Source organism: Setaria italica, chromosome V (genome assembly GCF_000263155.2).
Source record: "Setaria italica strain Yugu1 chromosome V, Setaria_italica_v2.0, whole genome shotgun sequence".
Lineage (NCBI taxonomy): Eukaryota > Viridiplantae > Streptophyta > Magnoliopsida > Poales > Poaceae > Setaria > Setaria italica.
Genome location: NC_028454.1, coordinates 38,972,101 through 38,995,045, shown reverse-complemented (window position 1 = coordinate 38,995,045; position 22,945 = coordinate 38,972,101). Strand labels below are relative to the sequence as shown.

Below are 22,945 nucleotides of genomic sequence, written 5' to 3'. Positions count from 1 at the left end.
TTTTATTTTGAGAGTACCCGTTCTCAACCAGCTTCACCACTAGCTTCTTGAGAAGCCCTACCAAACGGTGATGAATGAAACGGTTTCATACCTGAAGCTCCGGAAATCTCGCTGAGAGGAGTCAGGAGAGGGAGGAGAAGCCTAAAAAAGGGGCTCCCCGCGGCTTCGTCCCCTTCGTGGGGCCAAAATCCCCATCTTGACCATGGACGCACGGGGTCGGAGGATGGCATGGGCGCGGGCGCAGGGAGGTCGGAGGACGGCCGGCGGTGGCGGGCGCGGGGCGGGGCGGAGGTGGCCGGCGGCGCGTGCTGGAGCGTAGGGCGAGCGGATAAGGCAAGCGGTGAAAAAAAGGATGCAAGTGGATGCCAGCGTAGGGGGTGGCGTTGCGTGAAGAAAGAGAGATAAAGAAATGAAGGAAAGAGAAAAAAAAGAACGGAGAAAAAGGAAAAAGGAAAGAACAAAAAAGGTAGGGTATTATGGACATTTCACATTTTTATCCATGTTACCCGTCTGGGAGAAGTCGTTTTGCCAAACATTTTTTTCATCCAGACAAGCTAAAAAAACTGCTCCATCGAAGAAGTCACAGCCGCAACCCCGCCCGCCAAACAAGCCCTTACAGCTACACGATCCAATTTTGCTTTCTCAAAAACCCCGAGTCCAGTCCAAACCTCCGTCGCAAGAAGGTCTCCTCCTCCACTCCGGCCGCCGAGGCCGCTCCACTGCAATGCTCCGGGATCCACGGCCATGGCCTTCCTCAAGACCCTGAACCCTCTCATACGCAGGAGCACCACCCCGATCTCAAACCCCAGGCCCCTCCTCTCCCTCCACACCTTCCTCGCCTCATCCTCCCCAACCACCATCAGCCCCGCCGCTGCCTCCCCCGCAGCCGCCCCCTTCGCCGGCGCGGCGCACACCCACGTCCCCATCCGGTCCGGGGGCCCGCTGTTCCTCTCGTCGCCACCATGGATGCTCTCGCAGTCCGCGACGCCGCTCACGGCCGCGGCTGCCGCCCTTCGCGCCAAGCTCCGCAGGGCCCAGGCCCTCGCCGGCGGCCGCGCGCAGGCCGTCGCAGACGCCGTGCGGTGGGACCACAGGCGGATCTCCGGGGGCGGGGCGGAGGACGCGCCGTCTGCGGGGATTGTGGGAGGTGGAGGTGAGAGGTTTCTGAATGCGCCCAATTTGGTGTCGATTGGACGCATGGTGTCAGGGCCGGTCATTGGATGGTGAGTGTCCATTCTGTGTTTACTTTCAGCTAGAGCTGTACTGTTAATAGATTGACTAGAGATTTCACCGTGGACAGTTGGACTGGAGCTAAGAGAGTTCAAATTTGAAAATACATAATAAATAACCATGATCTACTGGTTCCGAGCTTGCCTCTATTGATGGAACATCTCACATTTTAATTGTTTCATTGTAGTCGATGGTGTATAAGTATCATGATCAGAAAAGGCAACAAATGCTTCTGAATGATGATACTTACTGTTAAGCTTGTTTGGCTTTTCTTTAGTGGATAAATTTCAAGTTTAGTTCCCCGATGCATGTGGCCAAGTTAATTTTGGATATACGGATTGATATTTGTGTTTAGGAGGGTGTAAGAGGATACAGAGCAACAATTTGAATCAGGATATTCTCTAAAGAAAATGAGCCAGGTATCTGGTCACCGAGGCCTACACACGTTATCAAATGTTTGGGCATGAGAATTGGGGTGTTTTGAAGTTGAAATATGTTAACTAAATGAACCATTCTCAATGTCATGTATGGTCATATAGTATGTGTTTGAGTTTGACTGATCAAGTTTGCACATGTCAGGAAGGAGCCCTGAAGTTCGGGTGTTTTGTGTTTGCATGTAAAGCGATCGTTCATAATGCAAATGGCTCATCTTGTGTGTAATGTGCGGCAAGTTAGAATCAGGCAATCAGCTGCATCTTTTGCTTATTGCTTCAACATGACTTGAATTCTTGAAGACATATTCTAGTTGTAGAATCATTAATCTCTATGCTTAACTGTACCATCACACCATCTGTTTGTTAGCTTTTGTGTCCATCTACCGGATCTTTGTGAAAATCAAATTAGTTCATTTTGTATGTTTGAAGGGTGGTTGACGATTTGCTCATCCTCCTTTCGTTATAGGGTATCCTAGCATGCCAATATGAAAGCACTGTTATAAAGATCTTCATCTTTAATTCTGTTTTTTCATTTGTTCTGTATTTGCAGTTTTACTGTTCTCAGTGTTTCATCATGCCTTCTATGCTACACATTATTGTTTTAATTCTTGTCTGCGATTCTATTTTTGTTCTAATGAACTCCATGTACTTTAGGATGATTGTGAATGAATGGTATCTTCCTGCCTTTGCCACATTGGCTGTCTCTGGTGCAAGTGATTGGGTAAGAATTTCATGTTTCAGTATCATGAAAATGCATTAGAATTTTTCTCATTCCTTCAGTTTTCTTGTTTGAACATAGTTGGATGGCTTTTTAGCAAGGAAGATGGGCATCAATTCTGTCTTCGGATCATATTTGGACCCTCTGGCTGACAAGGTTCAAACCGACACTTTCTAGCTTTATTTATATATTATCTGTGCTGCTAAAATGATTTGCAATTTCTGTGGTGTTGCTTAGGTTTTGATTGGCTGTGTTGCTGTAGCCATGGTTCAAAAAGAGCTCTTACATCGTGAGTAGATCAACAAGCAGCAATATGTTTGTTTTGTAACACAAACTTCTTATAGTAAAATAGCTCATATTTTTTTACACCATATTTGTATTTATGTGAAGGTTCTGATTTTAACTAATATAGTAACTTGTATACCACTTGTTTTGCTTGAAGCGGGTCTTGTTGGTCTGGTTGTTATGAGAGACTTGCTCCTTGTGGGTGGTGCTTTCTACAAACGGGCTTCTAGTCTGGGATGGAAGGTACTGTTAGAAATGCAAGTATATTGTGGCTGGTTTACAATTAAGCTGAGTGTTCTTTACCATTCTTGTGCCAGTGGAACAGTTGGTCAGAATATGTTAACTTGGATGCGATTCATCGTGAAAAGGTCGAACCTCTGTTCATCAGCAAGGTATGGGCTTCATATAGCATTTGATCTTGAGAGCTTATTGGCCCATCTGTGGAAGCATGATAATAATTGCTGGTTGCAGGTAAACACAGTATTCCAGTTAATGTTGGTTGCAGCTGCACTTCTGCAACCAGAGTTTGGCACGGAGGAGACGCAAAATTACATTACACTACTGAGGTGATCCCTTTTCCATATTCCAACTGTTGTTTCTCTGTCCCTGTCTTTTGGTGCTTGCATGCAATCTTATGTGAGGGTGAACTAATTGGCTATTGGTTTACCTGGTGGCTGGTGCAATCAAGTAGTAGCTCTGAGACGAGCATTTGTTCAGTAAATCTGGTATATTTACAATTTCTGACCCACAATAAATACTGAAGCAGAAACAATAAATACTAAAGCAGAAGAACACTTGAATCTGGATTCGTGACACTTGTTAAAAAGATGCAGCAACAGAGGTCTAATGAGCATTATGCTGAGAAAATGATGTTTATGTATTTTTGCAATGTTTTTTATGCTAAATAATTTTTTTGCCTGCTGCAGTTGGCTTGTAGCTACTACAACAATCACTTCCACGATAGGCTATGGGGTGAAATACTACCGGATCAAACCAAGGAGTCCATGACTGTTGCTGCATGCACTTGTTTCATGGATGAATTTGTCGCTGATGATGAGGACAGGCATCCAGTGACTACTGACTTGTATCAGGCATGCATCAAGTCTTAAGCTGTGCAAACTTCCCATTTTACACATGCAAGACTGAGTCTTGTAACCACCTCCACTCCCATGGCTTCTCTGAAAGTCAAATATTTTGGGCAAAAATTGGAGGAAGAAGTGAAGGACCAGTGCAGGATTTGTACATTATTAGACCTTGTGCCTCTCTCCTGTAGCTGTTAAGTTTTCTTGCTTGCTACTTTCCCCCTAGTTTCAGCCTAGAGTGCTCATCGAAAACCAGTAGAATCTCTGCTTTGCTTTGGCCAAACACCTCAGTTCTGTTGCCACCTTGCCGGTGTACATATGTACTTCAGAATATTTTAACTGATTTAGAAAACCATGTCGGATGGAGGTCGATAGGTGCTGTACTGCTTGCAGATATCTGCATAAATTTTGTTAAGAAGATTTACGACTATCCGTGTACCAACACAACTGTTGAGCTTAGTCTTCTTTTCTTTTTAGCCACTGGAAGAACGGAAAAAAATGTAAGCATATTATTGTGGTACAGATCAATCGGGGTGCTGGACTTGGAGACGTATGCTGTATGTGCTTTCGAGATTGAACCATACGAGTTGAACCTGGACGCTGCTGATGAAATGCGTGCGTAGAAAGATGCGCACGTTTGAAACCGTGATATGTTTGCACGGTTTTGCTAGAAAATGAACGACGCACTGCGAACTCGAGCTTCTGCCGTTTATATACTCTCCTCCAGTCATGGTTATAGTCTATAGACATCTACATCAAAATACGACCAAATCTTGGTTTCTTTAAAAATGTCTTTCAAAATCTAGCTATGTTATTTTTAAAGCTGTTTTTTATAAATAAATTAGACCTATCTACTAGGAGGAAGTTCACCTGAATTTGCCTCGAAGATGGTTTAGACTACCTCTATCAGATTTACCCAATTACCCTCAACCAACCGAGTCAATCTTTTCGATGGAAACATTCGAAGAACACCGGTGATCAAAGTGCATGTTTACAGCACCTGACAATTGGTGTTTTCGATGCAACATTAGTGGTCTCTTTCACTCTCTGTTTGGCTTCTCTTGTCTTCATCCTTCACAGCAGTGAAGGTACTAACAATTAACAAATCTTCCGGATATGGACACGCGTGTATATCTGGGCCGGTCGTGTGCTAACCTGATGCACGAGCACGAGCACGATATTAGGAATCGAGGCCTTAACAACTGCGCAGGCTGTAAAGTGTAGATGAAGTGGCGTTGTCCAGGTTGAAGGTATGCAGGTGCTACTTGCTAGCAAGATCGGACATGGGCGAACGGCGGCCGGAGACGGAGCACACGGGGGCGCGGAAGGGGAGATTCGGTGGCGATGGGAGGGAGAGGAGAGACGCAAGACGAAGGAGATCCCGTTCACCGCGGCGACGCGGCCCTCGCCGTCGCCGGAGGGGAAGGGGGAGCCACGAGGGAGGAGCACGGAGGATCGCAGGTAGAAAAGGAGGACTATTTTGAAAATTATTAGGTGGTTATTTGAAAATATTTGGATCACTGTTATTAATCGCGATCCATTTTAGATTTTTAGGAGGTAAAATAGTTGAATCGCAGATATTGATTTGCGATTCAAATTAGGAGCTTTTAGTGGGTTTATATAAAGTTTGACCGTCAACTCCGGGTAGCAAGCTGCGAACTCGCCTGCCGAGACCGACACCGTGCGCGGGGATGGGGGATTAGCCTAAACCCTAAACCTTGAAGTCGCCCGGTGTCGCTGGCATCCATCGAGGCAATTTCGACCGAGCAATCTTCACCATTACCGGTAAATCAGCCTCCCCGCAACCTAGCTGTGCGCATTTTGTGGTAGCATTGGTACCGTATCTGTTCTTCATCTCGAAATTGCATCTTTCCCCTTTACTGTACTGCACGCCCTTTTGTTTCATATAGGAATGTGCAAGAGAAATGTTTCCGGAAAATAGGCATTCGCTCCCATTGAGTCCCCTGAGTATTGGATTGCTTTATCTGCGAATCCTTCTATTTGCGAGGTAAAGCATTTTCAATGTGGTCAACCCAAATATCGGTATCCCTTCCATTTCCTAGTTGAAAATGTGTTCTGTGGTGATAAGCTGGCCAGGAATTTCTTAGTGCCCGTCTGCCTGACAAGATATTTAGTATCTGCTAGGGTGTTCCAGAAAGGAGCAATATTTATGCGGTGCAAAGCAGATCTGATCTGTCCTTGGGGGTGCTGGACTGCTGGGCAGTGGGGGAACTGCTCTGAACTAACCCCCAATTTGGTGACTAGGATTTACAATGTCAAACATGAGATAGATCCAAATTTCAGCTCATTGTGAAAAAAACAACTAGACAAGTAAATTTTTCATATTGATGTACAACGATGACATTTGAAGTTTGGGACAATTGCATTTCCCTCCTGTGAATCATTCCTTCTTGTATTAATCATGGAACTCCTTGCCTTGCAGGTTTGTGAGGTAAATAATCCAATCTGGGGCTGCTATGAAGTCACATGAATCGATACGTCTCAACTACAGAGAATATGAACACTGGAAGTATGAGAAGTTTGTTAGTTTTGTTGACAACCTGTTGCTCCTCCGTGATCGAGTAGACTTGCATATTTTCCAGCTGCATTTTGATAGCCACCATGTGGTAAACTGCAATGATGTGAGGACGTGGATTGGTTATGCGGTGAAGAATAATGTTAAAGTGCTAGATGTGAACATGGATCGGTATGATAAGACTGTTTTACCTCGTTGCATTTTCACCTGCCGCTCGCTCAAGGAGTTAAATCTGAAGATGGGAAAGGCTCCTTATAAAGATTATGAACATGAGGGACTTGTGCTACCTGACATCATCAGGCTTCCATCCCTCAAAAATTTGACTCTCTGTGATGTGGAGTATACATCATCTCTTGAGCAAATAATTGCTCGGAGCCCTGGCCTAGAGGATTTGCATTTGATAAACTGTGCACAGCATCTTGAGCTTGTAGAATCAAAAGTGCTAAAGAGGCTAACTGTTGATGGTTTCCTAGGTCGAGACAAAGGACTCACAATTGCTGCCCCTAGTCTCATTCACTTCAAGTGCACAGGCTTGCCGCTGGAAGAGATTTCTTGGTGAGAGCGGCCATCGCTAGAGAGTGCACACATATTCGCTTCTCTTTCTAGGAGCACTTTTGATGGTCAATCTGATTTACTGGGATCTTTTTGCATGCCAAGAGACTTGCATTATTTGGTTCCGATATAAAGGTATTCTTGACTAAAGACAAGTGCATCTGTTTTATTGTTGCCATCAATATTCTGAATGACAGTTTAGTGGATTTTTTAGCCTGCTACTATACTTGCCATGTATAGTTTTTGCACATTTCTTGTATTGGTGATGGTGTTTGACACTTGTACTTAAAGAAACACTTCATTTCTATAAAAAGGGAAAGTAAACTACCATTCTACTTAGAGCACAATAACATAAACTAGTCACATTCATAGCAATGAACAAGGATGAGTGTCATTTTTATTAGTTGTCTACCCCTTTTTGGACCAACTAATTTACTGCCTCAGAAACCATGAAGATCAGTATGCGAGTTACTTTTTCCTTGATATGTTCTGGCAATAAGTTTTCAAACGCATGCATATTAGATGTCTGCAAAACAAGCTACTCTGTCATCCATCACTTGATTTACTACATAAGTAGCCTGGAAATTGATGCATTAAGTATTCGTCTGTGTTGCTTTCCAAAGTGCAGTCATGTATTTTACCCTGGCTTTAAGGTGAATTTGAAATCAGGAACCATTATTATCCTTTAATGAGGTTTGTCAAAAGTTATGCAGTTTAGTGTTTAGCCTAGCAGTATTAAGATAAATCTAATGTGATCTTTTCACCTATTTTTGTGGCTCATATGGATTTGAATGAAAAAAACCAATACCAGTGAGTGCAGCATGCTGTTCTGCTAAGTTTTTCCCCCCTTCTCAAAGATGTTCTATTAACTTTGAATAGTCTTGATACTGAATATTGTTCTAGAAAAGAAACCACTACTGAAGCTTAGTTAATATTTTGCTATTCACATTTTAAATATTCCTGAATGCACTCCCTAGCGAAAGGGTCCCTATCTGAAATGGTTAGATGGCCTCAGTAGCATGGGAGCAAATTTCAGGCTGGGGTTAAAAAAATCACGGGCCCCTATGTAAGGGTGGGGAAGAGGTTCGGGGGTTTCTCGGCCTGTGTGAGAAGGTCTTCTTCCTAGAAAAAAACCCCGGGGGCTCCGCAGGTCGAGTTTTTTTTTAATGCACTCCCTGAATAGTGCTACGTGCTTCAAAATCTTGAGTGATATTATAAGTAAAAGTGGACCAACTGTGCATGAAACCTTCAGAATCCTGGCTTCATTTGATTTTTGACCAGCTGTAAATACTGGCAAGATTGCTGCTTGCAAGAAACATGATCAGCCATTATGCATGGTTATGGTTATCAACGGAAATTTCGGTTGTTTGCCAAGAGGATCATATAACTTACTGGAATGAAAAATCTTGATTGTAAATGTACTGTGGATATGGCAACACTGTTTATACTTAAATCATAAGTTGAAGATCAGATATTGCTGTTTGTAACTTGTGGGACATTTATAGCATCTCAATCCTGTGTATTTGTGCACCAGGAAATAAAATGTGAATCTGTTCATGACTTGCAGTTGTGCTAAAAATAATAAATAACTGTTAGGTTACACGTATGATGTGCAGTGGGGTCATTTGATGAGTGGCTGTTATGCTTACTTGTTTACTAGTGTTGTACTTGGCAATATCCTGGTTTTGGCTGTATCCAAGTTATGATTGACCCCACCCTCTTGAAATGCAAGGTTATGTTGGAAAAGGAACTGCCCACATGCTCTGTATTTGAGAGTCCCGTAACTCTCGCAATTGGTGAATGGTGCTTAACTTATGACTTGTACGTTGTACTTCGCTTCCTCCAGCTTTCACCGAGACTAGAAAAACTTACCTTAAAGCATAGAAAGGTATCCTGCATTCCAAGTTATTGCCTTTTTTGGATAAAGGTCAATAAGTTAATTAACATCTTTTCCCCCTTTTTTGGATACTGTCTGCAGCTTAACAGAGAAACAGAAGGTGCAGAAACAGAACCAATATCACTGGAATAACCTTCCAATGCCCACTCCTTGAAACAGTAATAGTACAATGTTCCAAGGATGATGGCGAAATTCAGAAGACGGTGGATGCTTTGGTAGCGACTGGCATCAGCTTGGAGAAGATACATGTCACTTTCTATGAAGACATCCGAAAGAACCTAGCTGAGAGGAAGCGTGGGAGACAGGAAGGGAAGACGGGACGAAGCATCTTAGAGAAGAAATTGAAGAGAAGACAAGATTGGGTTGATGATAGTCATGCGATAAGTGACAATGATAACAACGGCGACGAGATGGAGGAAGCCTGTGGCTATGAATACGATCCTGATGATTTCTAGAGCTCAGCAGGGTGTGTTGCTGTTTCTAAAGCTCAGCATGACCCCCTTCGCCCTGGATTTTCCAGAGCTAAGTTCTGAAACTTAGGGTTGCTGACTTAATTTTAGTGTAGCCTATTCGTGAACCTAATGTGGCTGACGTAAAAGTAGTCGGTTATGTGCTGTTGCTGGACCACATGACATGGTTATTCGCACTGTTCTGTTTTCAGCATAGTTGCATAGACAGCGTCTTGATTAGGCACCTGCTGCTCGGCAGATGTACTCCTATCTTGAACCGTTAGTCTATGAGTCTGTAATTGCCTGGTTGTGTGCTCTGTGATATCTTCAGCCTTCATTCGTCATTCCTAGCTTGCCTACAAGTTCAGAAATGTGCTTAAGAGCGACGGTGGATGAACGCCGGGAATATCTGTTGAAGGGTTAAATAATGATGATCTCAATAGGTCACTATTGCGCTGTAGACTCGATCTGGTAGGCCAGGCAGTTTATCAGTGATCCTGCAAAGTCATCTATTCCTGATGACGAAATGCAATGCCAAAAATTCATACTGTAACATGGTTGCACGCGTTTGCTAGAGAATGAGTCACGAGAGGAAAACTCAAATCATATTCTATTTTGTATTTTTTTCTTCTCTTCAGTTGTGCCACGCCTATTTTGTAGTTTTTCTTCTCTTCAGTTGCTCCACACCTCTGCCAATTGGATGTGTTTTAAGTTCTCACTGGCAGCTTCGGTGCAATTTGCCACTTTGTTGCCTAAGTTGCCTTCGCAGCAGGAAACGAACATGAGACAAATCCGGGAGGGAGGTGGTCTTTTTCTAACCGCCTTCGCTAGCAAATCTTCCAGATAATGACCTACTCCTGTGTTTACGGGGTGACCGTTCTGTGACCATCTTAAAAGCCATACCTGAAGCCACACGGTGGCGACGGCTTCTTCCATCGAGGCGGTCTTCAGTAAGCAATCCTCCCCAGTCCCCATTGCCGGTAGATCCACCTTCTTGCAGCCTTGCTGTACGCATTTTGTGGTAGCATCCGTATCATAGCGTGTTCTTGCTCTCGAAATCGCAACTTCCCCCTTTGCGCCGTTGTGTTTCATTTTCATCTTGGAAATGCCTCTCTTTGCAAAAGACACACTCATTTTCTCCCCTTTGAATCCAGGGTTTGCTTGGTCAGGTTTTGATCTCCTAATATCTTCTCTTTGCTTGGTTATTTTTTCTAGAAGTCTCCGGCCCTTCGCTTGGTTATTAGAAAGATACTTTTAAGCAAATACTGTGTATCCGTCTTTTTTTTTAAAAAAAACATATCTTTCATGCATTGGAGTTTTGGATCTGTGATAAGCTTGCAGAAATGGCTTAGTGACAGGCAAGATTTCGTACTCCCTCCGTTCCAAATTATATACGGGTCGTTTTTAACTTTTTTAGATTCATATAAATTTTGCTATGCACCTGAATATACCATATGTCTAATGTATAATCAATCAGGACCGTATCTCCAAATTGGAGGCCCTGGAATGAAACACACCTGGAATGAAACACATAAAAGAGCCTAAATTTCAAAATGTAGGGCCATACACTATGAATTTTAGACATAACTTTGCAACTCGCTATATAGTAGTATAACAAAAACAATTTTATTTATGGTGTTTGGGAATTGGAGAGACGTGGGCTGTTACTAGTAATATCGCTGCCAGATCGGCGTAGCCGCGTAGCACGGAAAGCTGGGAACCAGCGAGAGCGAAAAGCGTCGAGGAACGGGAAGAGGTGAGTGGATGAATCATTCGATTATACATGCAACGACCGACCGAGAAGTAGAACCAGCATCAATGAATAATGTCAGGACCTCAGGTGCTAATGTGCACTAGACGTTCAACTTGCTGGCTTTCATACTTGTGTAGGATTTTTTTTTCTATTGCATTAAGTTTTGTTGATTAGTACTAAATGGAGATTTGGAGGCCTTTAATTTTTTGTGGCCCTGAACAGTCGCACATCTTGCACCGGCCAGTGCATGGCCTTGTGCATAATAGTATCTATGAATCCATAAAAGTCAAAACGACACATAAAAGTCGTACAGAGAGAGTAGTATCTTAGAGCGTCCAAAGGAAGCCAATATGTTGCGATAAGCAAAGCGCATATGCTCTTTCAGTTTCTCAGGCACCTAGAAATGCTCTGAACTAGAACCCCCCGATTAGGTGATAGGGGTCACTGCAATAACAATTATGAGGTAGTACCAAAGTTCACTCTTTTATGCAAAAGGTCCAGCTAAGCAAGTAAAACTTTTAGATTGATGTAAAGATAACATAGTCTTGGAACTGTCGTATTTCCCCTGTAATCCTTGCTGCGTGTATTAATTGTGAAATGCTTGCATGGCAGGTTTGTGGGGGTAGGAATCCAAGCTAGGGGTCTGATATGGAGTCAGATGGATCCATACATATCGACTACAGTAAATATGAACACTGGAAGTATGAAAAGTTTGCTCGTTTTGTCAACAACATGTTGCTCGCCGTGATACCTACTTGCATGCATTCAAGCTGCACTTTAAGCACTACCATCTTGTAAACTTCAAGGATGTGAGTACGTGGATTGGCTATGCGGTGAAGCATAATGTTAAAGTCCTAGATGTGGACCTGGGTCGATATGATAAGACTCTTTTACCTCGTTGCATTTTCACTTGTCGCTCACTTCAGGAGCTAAATTTGAGTATGGGAGAAGCTCCTTGGGATGATCTTGAACACGAGGGACTTCTGCTGCCGGACACGATCAAGCTTCCTACTCTTAAAAGGTTGACTCTCTGTGATGTGGAAGTGAGTTCGTTAGATTTTAAGCAGATCGTTGCTCAGAGCCCTGGCATAGAAGACATGCATTTGGTAAACTGCGCACAACATCTTGAGCTTGTAAAATCAAACGTGCTAAAGAGGCTAACTATTGATGGTTTCTTTAATCGAGGCAAAGGACTCACTATTGCTGCCCCTCATCTCATTCACTTTTAGTGCATAGGCTGGCCACTGGAAGAAATTACTTGGCAAAAGCGTCCATCTCTAGAGAGTGCACACATAGATACTTGGTGTTCTGGACGCACTTTTGATGGTCATTCTGATTTGATTGGGATTGTGCTGCATGCCAAGAGAATTGCATTGTGTGGTTCCGACATAAAGGTATGCTTGACTAAGGACAAGTTCCTCTGTTTCATTGTTGCTATGAACATTCTAAATGGAACTTGGGTGATTTTTTTTTGTATGCTACTATACTTGGTATGTAGAGCTTTTGCACAATCCTCATATTTGGTGGCTTCTCTTATATTCAATTAAAAACATGAACAGTACAATGTTTCACAAAAAAAAAAGAAAGTGCATTAATTCGACACATCAATTAAAACTCAGCAGTTCTGTTTATGTGGGGATATTAAGATAGCGTAATGGGCACTTTTCACCTATATTTTTCTGTTAAAATGGATTAAAAATGCAACAACGTAACACCAGTGTGTACAGCACGTTTCATTAACTTTGAACAGTCTTGATACTGAATGTTGTTCTTGAAAAGGAACCACTATTGAAGCCGAGTTAAATACTTTGCTATAGACAATTTTAAGTATTCCAGCATGCATTCCCTGACTTGGTTTCTATGCTTTTAACCATATCCAGCATAAAAGTAGTGCTATATACACTGCAAAATTTCAAGCGATAAATCTAATCGAAGTGGACCAGCTGTGGATGAGACTTTCAGAGTGTTGTTTCATTTTTTCTGGTCAATGTGGATGTTTTAAGAATTTATTGTGTTTAAGCAGAATAAAAATGAGGTTGAACATAATTTGATGAGTTGAAGGTGCAGAAATTGCACAAATACTGCCAACATTGCTGCTCCCGGAAAAATGATTCACCATTACGCTTGTTGATGATTTAATTTAAGAAATCTTGGTTCTACTTTTTGACAAGAAAATTATGTAACTTATTGGAATGGAAAATCTTGCTGGTATGAAAAAATTATTTCTTCTTAAGATTGTAAGTTTTGATAGGATCTTCTTGCTTCTTGTGCTACATCTGCAGTATCTCAATCCAGAGTCTTTGTGCTCCAGTACATAAAGCGTAAATCTTGTCAGGAGTTCAGTACTGAAACTTCTGTTTTGGTGTTTTTTTGTATATGCAAATCAGTTGTCAGATCCTCAGATGTGGTGTGAAAGGTCCAGTGATATTAGCTTCCATGATATGTTGTGCAGTGGTGTCATCTGATATTAGGCAGTTATGTTTCTCAACTTATTTATTCGCTAAATCATGCTTGGCATTTCCTGGTTTCTTATATCCTAGATATGACTGACCCGCCTTCTTGAAATTTTAGGCTATGTTGGAAAAGGAACTGCACTCATGCCCAGTGTTTGACAATCTTGTGACTCTTGAAATCGGTGGATGGTGTTTGACCAATGACATGTATGTTGTAGTTCGCTTCCTCCAGCTTTCACCAAGACTAGAGAAACTTACCTTGAAGCAAAGAGAGGTATGCTGCATTCAAAATTAATGCCTTCTTTTCTGGGGAAGATCACTAAATTGTATTTCTTATTCTTTTTTTCTCTTGCTGTTTGTAGCTTAAGGAAGTAAGAAAAGGAGAAGAAACAAGTTCAATGCCAATCGCTGGAATGACCTTCAAGTGTCCACTCCTTGAAACAGTCATAATACAGTGTTCCAGGGATGACGATGAAATTGAGAAGACAGTAAATGCTATGGTTTCATATGGCATCAGCTCAGAGAAGATACAAGTCATTTTCTATGAGGATATTGAAAGAGCACGGAGGTGGGGTAAGAGCCTGGAAGAGATGAAGGAGCATGACATTTTAGAGAAGGCCCGGAAGGAAAATCGAGAGAGGGTAGATGACAGTAATGCAGGGAGTGATAACAGTGATGATGACAACGACGAAATGGAGGATGAATACGATGAAGACGAGATGGAGGAAGAAGACGACAGTGATGACGATGACGAGATGGATGACGATGATGATTTTTAGAGGCACAATGGGACGTGCTACTGTTTCGCCAATCCTTCTGCACTGTATGGACCCTTGCATCTTCGGTTCCGTTCTCCAGCACTATGTTCTGACTCAAGTCTGGGTAATTTCAAATTAGGGGTAGCCTAGTAGTGAGGCTAAATGCTGGATGCTGGTGACCTCAAGTTTAAAATAGCCTATGATATATAGTATGCTCCAGGCTTCTGGACCCCGGAGTAACATGTGTACTATCTGCATTATAGGACTATTTGTAGTGTCTCAGTCTGAGCATGATTGCATTGCATACTATTTTATCGGCATATCTTCGAACTGTTCACCTTTGTAATTGCTTGGTTCTTGGTCGTGACCGCATGATACCAGAGGTTCTTTGTGCTGTCCAGTTCGTTGTGATTACAGGGGCTAAAGTCTAGAACTTCGACGTGCAGCAGACGTGTCTAGTTCGACTCTGTCGCGCATGCCAGAAGTGATTAACTGAACTTGTGATTTGGCTCCGTCCAATCGGTTCAGAGGCGAATCACAGTTTGAAAGTCTGAACTGGGGAGTTGCGCGTGTTGCTCACCTCATTCATGTTATCTTGTAGTATCTCCAATTGGAGTATTTGTCATTGGTGTTATCTTGTAGTAGTATCTTATATTTGCAGGGGAGTTGCGCGGTTGAGATTTTAATTTTTAGTATACCCTTCGAGATTTTTTAGGGGATTACTGTATTTGCTAAACTGTAAAAAAGGGCTCCCTTCCTAATCCTGGAGTTGGGGGCTCGTGGCCCATCATGAGGACGGCCCAGATCCACAAGCGGGCTCGATGATCCATCATAAAATCCTCCGTTCACCCGAAAACGCCGTGCACAATTAGCAACAACAACCGAGGCGCGTTTCGAACACCTCCTCCGGCCTCCCTCTCTACCCGGCTGGAATCGAAGCAGAGCCTCCATGTCACATCCAGAGTTCTCTGGTGGGAAACATTGATCGAGGGGGTGATGAAGAAGCTCCCTCTGCTGCAGCGTCTCGTTCTGTCGCGGGGCCGCTTCTACTTATCGCCATTGATGATGCGAGCGTTCCTCGACCACTGCCCCCGCCTGGAGCTGCTCGACGCCGGCGGCTGCTACACCGAGGAAGTGATTGGGTACAGGCTGCGGGAGAGGTGCGAACGCGCGATCAAGGACCTGCGGCTTCCGCAGCTCGACCCGGAGAGCTGCATGTGCTGCATAGAGAAGTCTCAGGGGTATGCGGACGAGCATGACGACGGATTCGTGTTTTCGCGTTCCCCTAAGCAGAATGCATGGCAGTATGGCACGCAATGCTAAGCGTGTTCTCCCCTAAATGTTAGCTGATGCCCCGTCTGCAACTGCGGCCTGTCCGGGTCTTCAGGAACACGCTCGCCACGACGCCACGGCCTCCGTCACGCTCGCTCGCCACCGCGCGTGCGCTCCCGCTAGAGTAGGACTTCTGTTAGCAGACCATATCCTGTACATGTATAAATACACATTGAAAGGAATACAACAGCTCTCGTTGGGTCTCTATCTGTTTCACTAAATAGTTTCGTGTACAGACTAATTCAGTAGCCGGTTGATGGATCATGTGCTCGGTTTCTCAGGTTTTGAGAACTGCGTGCTAAGAGCTAGCATCTTCAAGGATTCATTTTTTAGGGCTCTTCAAGGATTCATTTAGACAAGTTTCAAAAGCACGCAGCCAGAACGTTTAAACTTTAATTGATTACCAATGTCCTTTGATTATTCTAAATGTTTTCCGAAAATGGTATGACTAGATGTGTCTCAAAAGATAGTTTCGAAATCTTATAACTTTGCTACATTTTCATATATTTTGTACTATTAATTAATGGTCAAAGCATTGCCTCTTTTATCGTGTTGTTGTCCAAGATAATAACACATAGAGTAGCAGATAAGTTTATTTGTACTAGAATACACTGCAAGTGTGACTTCATAATGTGTGCTACTGATCAAAGGTGACTGTCAGGTAACCTCAACTTTAAATAAATAAAACAAAATAATATCCTAGCCACTGCATTCGAAGATGTACCCAGCTGGTGCTTATTCTAAATTTTCTAGCTATATGGTATAAATAAAGATGCTGCTGATACACAACATAGAAGACTAGACCAATGAATCTTGAGAACTATAAAGCTACAACAACATTTTTCTGCTCGTAACCCAGCAGAATTGGGCCAAAACCCATGGAGAGACGACCGCCCCGATCAGGCCGAGGTCCGGATCCTTCGCAAACACCACCTCCTATTCGACACGCACGAATCAATAACGCGCTTTAACAACAAACCCGGTAAACGCTGCCTTCCTTCGGCTCCGGCTGGACGCAAGGATGAGTAAACAGGAAACAACCCTAACTGATCCAGCCTCGCCGGCGACGTCTTCACCGCCGGAGAGTCCGAGGGACTACTCGGCGCTGCGACGCGACGCCCTGCTGGACATCTTCAGGCGGGTCCCTCACGCCGACATCCTCCGTGGCGCGGGGCTCGTGCGCGCGTCGTGGCGGCGGTTGGCCGTCGCCGAGCCCGCGCTGTGGCGGCACATCGACCTCTCTGCCGACGAGGACAAGATCGTATCGCCAAAATACGCCCCCGCGCAGTGGCAGGCGATGGCGCGCGCCGCCGTGGACCGCAGCGCCGGCCAGTGCCAGTCCTTCCGCGGCCGCGCAGACGGCGACTTCCTCGCCTACCTCGCCGACAGGTCTCCTGCCCTAAGGAGTATCCATGCATGTCACGTGTCCTGGATCTACATGCCCCGAAGGGGATTCATCGAGGGGGTGATCGAGAAGCTCCCGCTGCTGGAGCGGCTCGTCATGTCGCGCGGGTACTTCCATGCGTCGGCGGAGGTGATGCGCGCGTTGCTCGACCACTGACCGCGCCTGGAGCTGCTCGACGCCGGCGGCTGCTACAACAGCTGCGCCCTCGGGTACAGGCTGCGGGAGAGGTGCCAGCGCACGATCAAGAACCTCTACAAAAATGGTTTTTTATATGCTGGTGGGTTAGAGCAGCTTCAGGAGTACCTAAAAAATTATTCCCCAAAATTATATATTGGGGATTCTTTTAAAAAAAATTCTTTAAAAATATATCAACGCACAGCATATCGCTAATAACTAGCCCCCAATATTTCAAAATAGACCATATCATCATAATTGGACTTATTAGATGTCAAGCGGGGTTGCGAGATGTGGGTGCCGGGGCTCCGGTGCGGTAGCCTAGGGTCAGGGCACAACAGCGGCGGTGGCGGCGCGTGGCTGCGTCAAGCGGCGCTTGGTACTGGCCCTTGCTCCGTGCCGTATGCGGGCGGCCTCATGCTACCTGGCCTCCCTCACCGCGCGTCCAGGCTCTGTGCTCCGCCCACGCAGCCACAGCTCTAAGCGAGGCGTGCGCTCTGTTGGAGGAGCTCACTAGTAAAGAACTCACCTTCCATGCGCTCCATTTTATCCCGGTTTAAAGTTGGCCCTGTACAAAAGGTTCACCAACCGAGACTAAAGCTCGTTCAATGGCGGGGGGCTCACCAACCGGGACCTTTTATCTCGGTTGCAAAGGCTAGTGGAAAAAAAAGCCCCTGAGAGGCCTTTTATCCCGGTTTGAAACACCAACCGGGATAAAAGATCCCCCTTTTATCCCGGTTGGTAACACCAACTGGGATATTATCCCAGTTTGAAACACCAACCGGGATAAAAGGGGGTCTTTTATCCCACTTGGTGTTTCCAACCAGGATAAAAGGGTCCCCTACGAGTTAATACAAAAGGATTGCATCCCCTATATAGTCAGATGTGCTGTGTAGGTGGGATAGCAACAAAGCTACGCGTGAGGCTGGAGGTCGTGGGTTCGAATCCCACGCAACGCGCACGCGCATATTTCGCGTGTAAAATCGTGTGACTTGTGACTTGCGACGGAGGCGCTCGCCACCCCGAGCGACCCGTCTTAGTGTTTGGCAGCCATGCGTGGGCGGGTCCAGCCCCGCCGAAGCGGATGACGGCGGTCTGGCAGCAGCGGATGGCGGCCGATGTCTGTCCCCGTCCAACTATAGCAGCCGAGGTGATTGGGGAAGGACCGGATCCCCGCATATATGCGACGGTGGTGTTTTTGACGTCCGCGTATTTTTACAGGAGTGATGGGGACTGTTGGAGATAATTTTTTTATTTTTTCTCTAAATAAGGTTTTAGGATAATTTTAAGTAGCTTTTGGAGTTTGCTTTGCAAAATTGGGGCTTGATCACCCCGTGGAATGATGATTTTGCACATGCATAATCTAACTTGCAGCGTGAAGTTTTTTATTTTATTTTATAAAAACTTTATTGTTGTTTTGGCTGCTGGGCCATACACCACCAGGACACATTGGGGCTTGTGCATATGCGATCCGGCCCAGTCCAGTCTTTCCGATAAAATGCACCGCGCCGGACCTTTATTCGCATCACCCCCAGTCTCCAGTTCATCCACTACGCGCCGGCACGCCTGCTCGCTTCCGGCGCTCCTCCTCCTACCCCGGTCTGGTCGCCGTCGGGGTAGAGGTCCATCATGGCTTGGGCTGGTTCCTTCATGTGTTGGTCAGTAATCTTTACCTGTTCGGAAGGATTCCTCATTCCCTGTTCCTAGGGATGGTTTGGTTTTGTTCCCGATCAAACCTAAATGGCTAAATCCCCCTTTCTGCATTTAGTTCCAGTTAGTGGCGGATTTCGTGCTGCTCGGTAGTTTTTCCGTACTAGTGCAATCCATCCATGCATAGTTCGATTAAGATTGCGTGGGTGCATTTTATTTTATTTTTTAAAATGCTGGGATGGGATTTAACTGAACCCCGATATCCCAGCGAAGCCTTGTGATCGATATTTTTTTAAGAAAAAGGTAAATATTTCTTTTGCCTCTGGGGGTTGTCGCCTCAACTACTGATTGTGGAATGCTTGCATTGGCAGGTTTCTTATGTGAGAATCCAAGGTAGGGTTGCTATGGAGTCAACTGATGATCAAGGCATGGACAGTGGCATTGATCGGATCAGCCTGCTGCCTACTGAGATCCTGCACAATATTCTATCCGTTGTGAGGATCAGAACTGTTGTGCGGATGCGTAGGCTGTCCATGAGGTGGAGGCAAGTGTGCGAGGCTTTGCAGTTCATATGTCTCACACGCAGAGAATTTCGAAGTTGGAGGGCCGATAAGTTTGCTCGTTTTGTTAACAACCTGTTGCTACTCCGAGAAAGAGTGGACCTTCATACATTCCAGCTGCACTGGTGTGGTCGAAGTCCTCTAGACTGCAATGATGTGAGGATGTGGATTGGTTATGCAGTGAAGCATAACGTTAAAGTGCTTGATGTGGCCCTGGAGGCGTACGATCAGGATTCTCTGCCTCGTTGTGTTTTCGTATGTCCCTTTCTTGAGGAGCTGAACTTGCAGTTGGGAGACACTTCTTATGGGCATGTGGGATTGGTGCTGCCAGACAAAATCAGCCTTCCTTCGCTTAAAAAGTTGACTCTCTATGATGTGGAAGTGTCTCAGCTATCACTTGACCGAATTATTGCTTGCAGCCCTGGCCTAGAAGATTTGAGTTTCACAAACTGTGCAAGATATTTCAAGCTTATAGACTCAAAAATACTCAAAAGGCTAACTCTTGATGGTTTCATAGATGGAGGTGATGGGTTCACTATTGCTACCCCTTGTCTCATTCATTTTGAGTGCTCAGGTTGTGCATTGGAATGTATTTGTTGGAGAGAGCGCCCATCTTTAGAGAGTGCACACATAGATTCTTGTGGGCCTACATTTGATGGCCAATCTGATTTTACTGGAATTCTCTTGTGTGCCAAGACACTTACATTATTGAATTTCCAGGGTTCCGACATGAAGGTATGCTTTTTAAAAGACAATGACTTTTCCCCCTGTTACTATCAATACTCTGAATCAAAGTTAGTTGGAAATAATACTATTTACATAGTATGCAGATCCTTTTTGTGCATATCTTCTATTCGATGGTTGTTGCTACTAATGTTTGTTATGGTCATCGACACTATCATCTTTAACCAAACAAAATTAAAGGCAGTTAGTTAGACTAAAAAGTTAGCACTTAGCTTCAACACAAGGGAAAAGGGAAAAACTAACCTACTTAAAAGCAAGAATTAAATTAGTTGAGTTATATAAAAAATGAGGTGCTATTCTTTGCTCTGGTTTTCTTAATTTAGTACAAGGGACCGCGGGAGTTCGTTGAGATTGATTGTTGATTTACTTCATCTGTGATGGTTACCTGAAGTAATGGTCGCCAGCACAAGTATGCCAAATTTCCAGAAAAGGAAAAGAACTATATCATATATCTAATTCTTGGTGTTAATACAGTGTTATGGTTGTATCACTAGTACTGCTTCTCAACTGAATTATTAATGTGAAAACCTAACGTCAGTGAGATTTCACATTGTTCAATTACTTATATATTAGTTCTGGTACTGTATATATTAGTACTGCCACCATTGTCAATTTGATTTTATGCTTTTACCACATCCACCATTACAAGACCACTTCAAAAAGTGAATCAACCATGACTAAGACAATCGGAGTCTGAAACATAGGTGTGAAAAAACGTTTAATTCAACTTGCATCTGCTGTACAAATACATGCAATGTTGCTGCCTACTTGAAAATGATGGCCCTTGTGTTTGCTTATCTTTTGATGATGGTAATTTTGGTCATGTTTGGAAATTATTTTTAAAAAAACTGTAGATTTTAAAACATGTTGTGGACATGTGGTGTCCTGTGGCCTCAGGTTAGGCAGGCTTGAACACTAGTGGCATAACAACGCAGATAGCCGTGTCACAACGTCTGGAGAAGAGAAAGAGATGGGACATTATTCTTCTTGCTTGCCTGATGAATCCATCCAGAGAATATCTCAAAACCATATCTTTAAAACATTTTGTTGACATGTGCCATGTGGGCTCAGGTTAGGCAAGCTTGAACACTAGTGGCATAACAACGCTGATAGCTGTGTCACAACGTCTGGGGGGAGAGAGATGGCATTCTTCTTGCTTGCCTGATGAACCCATCTAGAGAATATCTCAAAACCACATCTTTAAGCTAACTGATCACCTAACCCAAGCTCTATGCTAAAAAATCCCCTGGCCAAACAACACTAGATATAAGCTAACAATATAGTAAGGAGGAGGAGGTTTGTCACCATGTGCTACAGAACCTGGCATGTGAACTGTTCACACGCTACATTAACAGTACCCTTAACCTTTACACGTGACGTGTGGATATATGACTTTTATTATTTTGGAAATTGTAAATTAATATATCGCAGTACTCTTAATATTTGTGCTCGCTTACGCCCTATTGAAGAACTGGTAAATTTGCTTAGGTAGCTGACTATTGAAGCTTTGATTCGGTAGCTTCATGTATCTTGCTCTTGCAATTTAATTACCCCTTGCTGTAGAAAAGCTTATCATTGGTAATATTCTGTGATAGTTTGTTGGCATTTGATGTGTGGACCATGTGGCAGTTCCATTTCTCAAGTTATTTGTTGGCTACTGCCTACTGGCATGCTTAGCAATGTCCTGGTTCTGGTTTGGTTACATTAGTTATGTACTTATGGCTGACCCATCATCTGGAAATGCAAGGTTATGTTGGAAAAGCAGCTGCCCGCATGCTCGGTGTTTGAGAATCTTGAAACTCTTGAAATTGGTGACTGGTGTTTGACTGATAACTTCAACATTGTACTTTGCTTCCTCCAGCTGTCACCAAGACTAAAAAGACTTACCTTAGTGCAAAGAAAGGTACGCTGCTTATAGAACCAATGCCCTTTTTTTCTATGAGAAGGATCACTAAAAAGTAATGTGTTTTTGTTTATTCCCTGTACTATTTCTAGCTTCCCGAAGAAGCAAATGGAGTGAAAGTAGATGCCGTGCCAATCAATGGAATGACCTTGCAGTGTCCACTCCTTGAAACGGTCGTAATACGGTGTTCCAAGGATGATAGGGAAATTCATAAGATGGTGAATGCAATGGTAGCAAATGGGGTCAGCTTGGAGAAGATAAATGTTAAATTCTATGAAGTTTTGGTAGAGAAGGTCATTGCAGAGATAATACGTTCAAGACATGAACAGGAGAAGGAATTTGCCATCTTTGAGAAGACAATGGAGGAAAATCCAGAATGGGTAGATGACAGTATTTATGCAAGGAGTGACTCTAATAATAATAACAACGAGGAGGGGATTGAAGATGAAGAAGATGATGAGTGGGAGGATGAAGATGATGAGGAGTCGGAGGTCAAAGATGAAGAAGTTGATGAGTGGGAGGATGAAGATGATGATGAGTCAGAGGATGAAGATGACGAGGAGTCGGAGGTCGAAGATGATGACCTGGAGGAGGATGGTGTATTAGACAACAATGAAGATGGCAATAACAATGGCATGAATGGTAATGGTGTTGACAATAATGTAGATGGGAATGACGGTAACCTGGAGGATGGCATCAACAACAATGAAGATGGCAATGACAATGGCTTGGAGGAGGATGGTATCGACGACAATGAATTTGACGACGACGATTTCTAGAGCGCAGTGGGGTGTGCTATTGTTTTGCCAGGTGTCCCCGTGCAGTGCATAAGTCCTGTCATCTGCGATCCACTTCAAACTAAACAGATTCGTGAGACTTGGTGTTGGTGACATCAAGCAGTCTATTAGGCTCTGGTGACTGCTGGACCTCCGAGCAGCTTATCCATGCGCATGATATGACTATTTGCAATGTACCATGTTGAGCATTGGTACATTTTTATTTTGAGTTGCTCATTTCTGTAATTACTTGG

The 22,945-nt window shown here is 44.0% G+C and overlaps 4 protein-coding genes and 1 long non-coding RNA gene across 9 annotated transcripts; all 5 read left to right on the top strand.

Moving 5' to 3' along the window:
• The first annotated feature begins 632 nt into the window (after nt 1-632).
• Nucleotides 633-4,298, top strand: LOC101775830 (CDP-diacylglycerol--glycerol-3-phosphate 3-phosphatidyltransferase 1, chloroplastic). The gene is made up of 8 exons (XM_004970168.3): nt 633-1,223; nt 2,319-2,385; nt 2,464-2,538; nt 2,620-2,671; nt 2,825-2,910; nt 2,985-3,059; nt 3,139-3,233; nt 3,594-4,298. Exons 1-8 carry the CDS (start codon nt 745-747, stop codon nt 3,673-3,675), a joined length of 1,011 nt encoding a protein of 336 aa, XP_004970225.1. The 5' UTR covers nt 633-744; the 3' UTR covers nt 3,676-4,298.
• Nucleotides 4,299-4,897: 599 nt separating this feature from the next.
• Nucleotides 4,898-9,527, top strand: LOC101775419. Of its 3 annotated transcripts, XR_002677662.1 has the most exons (5): nt 5,300-5,534; nt 5,660-5,757; nt 6,193-6,972; nt 8,570-8,725; nt 8,816-9,527. It is a non-coding gene; the product is annotated as an uncharacterized LOC101775419 (long non-coding RNA). The 3 variants fall into 3 exon arrangements; XR_002677661.1 differs by lacking the exons at nt 5,300-5,534; nt 5,660-5,757 and adding an exon at nt 4,898-5,210; XR_002677660.1 differs by lacking the exon at nt 5,660-5,757 and having other exon boundaries at nt 5,306-5,534.
• A 470-nt stretch (nt 9,528-9,997) lies between these two features.
• On the top strand, nt 9,998-14,461 carry LOC105914428 (histone H2A.Z-specific chaperone CHZ1-like). 3 transcript variants are annotated; one of them, XM_022827155.1, is made up of 5 exons: nt 9,998-10,133; nt 11,549-12,330; nt 13,324-13,410; nt 13,508-13,663; nt 13,752-14,461. In XM_022827155.1, the coding sequence occupies exons 4-5, from the start codon at nt 13,511-13,513 to the stop codon at nt 14,166-14,168; spliced, it is 570 nt and encodes a 189-aa protein (XP_022682890.1). In that variant the 5' UTR covers nt 9,998-10,133; nt 11,549-12,330; nt 13,324-13,410; nt 13,508-13,510; the 3' UTR covers nt 14,169-14,461. The 3 variants fall into 3 exon arrangements, with proteins under 3 accessions (XP_022682890.1, XP_022682891.1, XP_022682892.1); XM_022827156.1 differs by lacking the exon at nt 13,324-13,410; XM_022827157.1 differs by lacking the exons at nt 11,549-12,330; nt 13,324-13,410.
• Nucleotides 14,462-16,500: 2,039 nt separating this feature from the next.
• LOC101756266 lies at nt 16,501-17,040 on the top strand. The gene has a single exon (XM_012846049.1). It carries the CDS (start codon nt 16,501-16,503, stop codon nt 17,038-17,040), a length of 540 nt encoding a protein of 179 aa, XP_012701503.1.
• A 1,102-nt stretch (nt 17,041-18,142) lies between these two features.
• LOC101755863 (protein PFC0760c) lies at nt 18,143-22,694 on the top strand. Its single transcript, XM_022826732.1, has 5 exons — nt 18,143-18,178; nt 19,080-19,256; nt 19,989-20,003; nt 21,760-21,915; nt 22,008-22,694. Exons 1-5 carry the CDS (start codon nt 18,143-18,145, stop codon nt 22,692-22,694), a joined length of 1,071 nt encoding a protein of 356 aa, XP_022682467.1.
• The last annotated feature ends 251 nt before the right edge of the window (nt 22,695-22,945 follow it).

What these genes read in the sequence shown, in the direction of transcription:
- LOC101775830 (XM_004970168.3), top strand. Translation starts at nt 745, where the DNA reads ATGGCCTTCCTCAAGACCCTGAACCCTCTCATACGCAGGAGCACCACC. An exon ending in TCTCTGGTGCAAGTGATTGG is followed by an intron (nt 2,386 to 2,463) that starts GTAAGAATTTCA and finishes GTTTGAACATAG; the next exon opens with TTGGATGGCTTTTTAGCAAG. An exon ending in CTTCTAGTCTGGGATGGAAG is followed by an intron (nt 2,911 to 2,984) that starts GTACTGTTAGAA and finishes TTCTTGTGCCAG; the next exon opens with TGGAACAGTTGGTCAGAATA.
- LOC105914428 (XM_022827157.1), top strand. Translation starts at nt 13,511, where the DNA reads ATGTTGGAAAAGGAACTGCACTCATGCCCAGTGTTTGACAATCTTGTG. An exon ending in TTACCTTGAAGCAAAGAGAG is followed by an intron (nt 13,664 to 13,751) that starts GTATGCTGCATT and finishes TGCTGTTTGTAG; the next exon opens with CTTAAGGAAGTAAGAAAAGG.
- LOC101756266 (XM_012846049.1), top strand. Translation starts at nt 16,501, where the DNA reads ATGAGTAAACAGGAAACAACCCTAACTGATCCAGCCTCGCCGGCGACG.
- LOC101755863 (XM_022826732.1), top strand. Translation starts at nt 18,143, where the DNA reads ATGACGGCGGTCTGGCAGCAGCGGATGGCGGCCGAT. An exon ending in AGCAGCGGATGGCGGCCGAT is followed by an intron (nt 18,179 to 19,079) that starts GTCTGTCCCCGT and finishes TTGCATTGGCAG; the next exon opens with GTTTCTTATGTGAGAATCCA. An exon ending in TTACCTTAGTGCAAAGAAAG is followed by an intron (nt 21,916 to 22,007) that starts GTACGCTGCTTA and finishes TACTATTTCTAG; the next exon opens with CTTCCCGAAGAAGCAAATGG.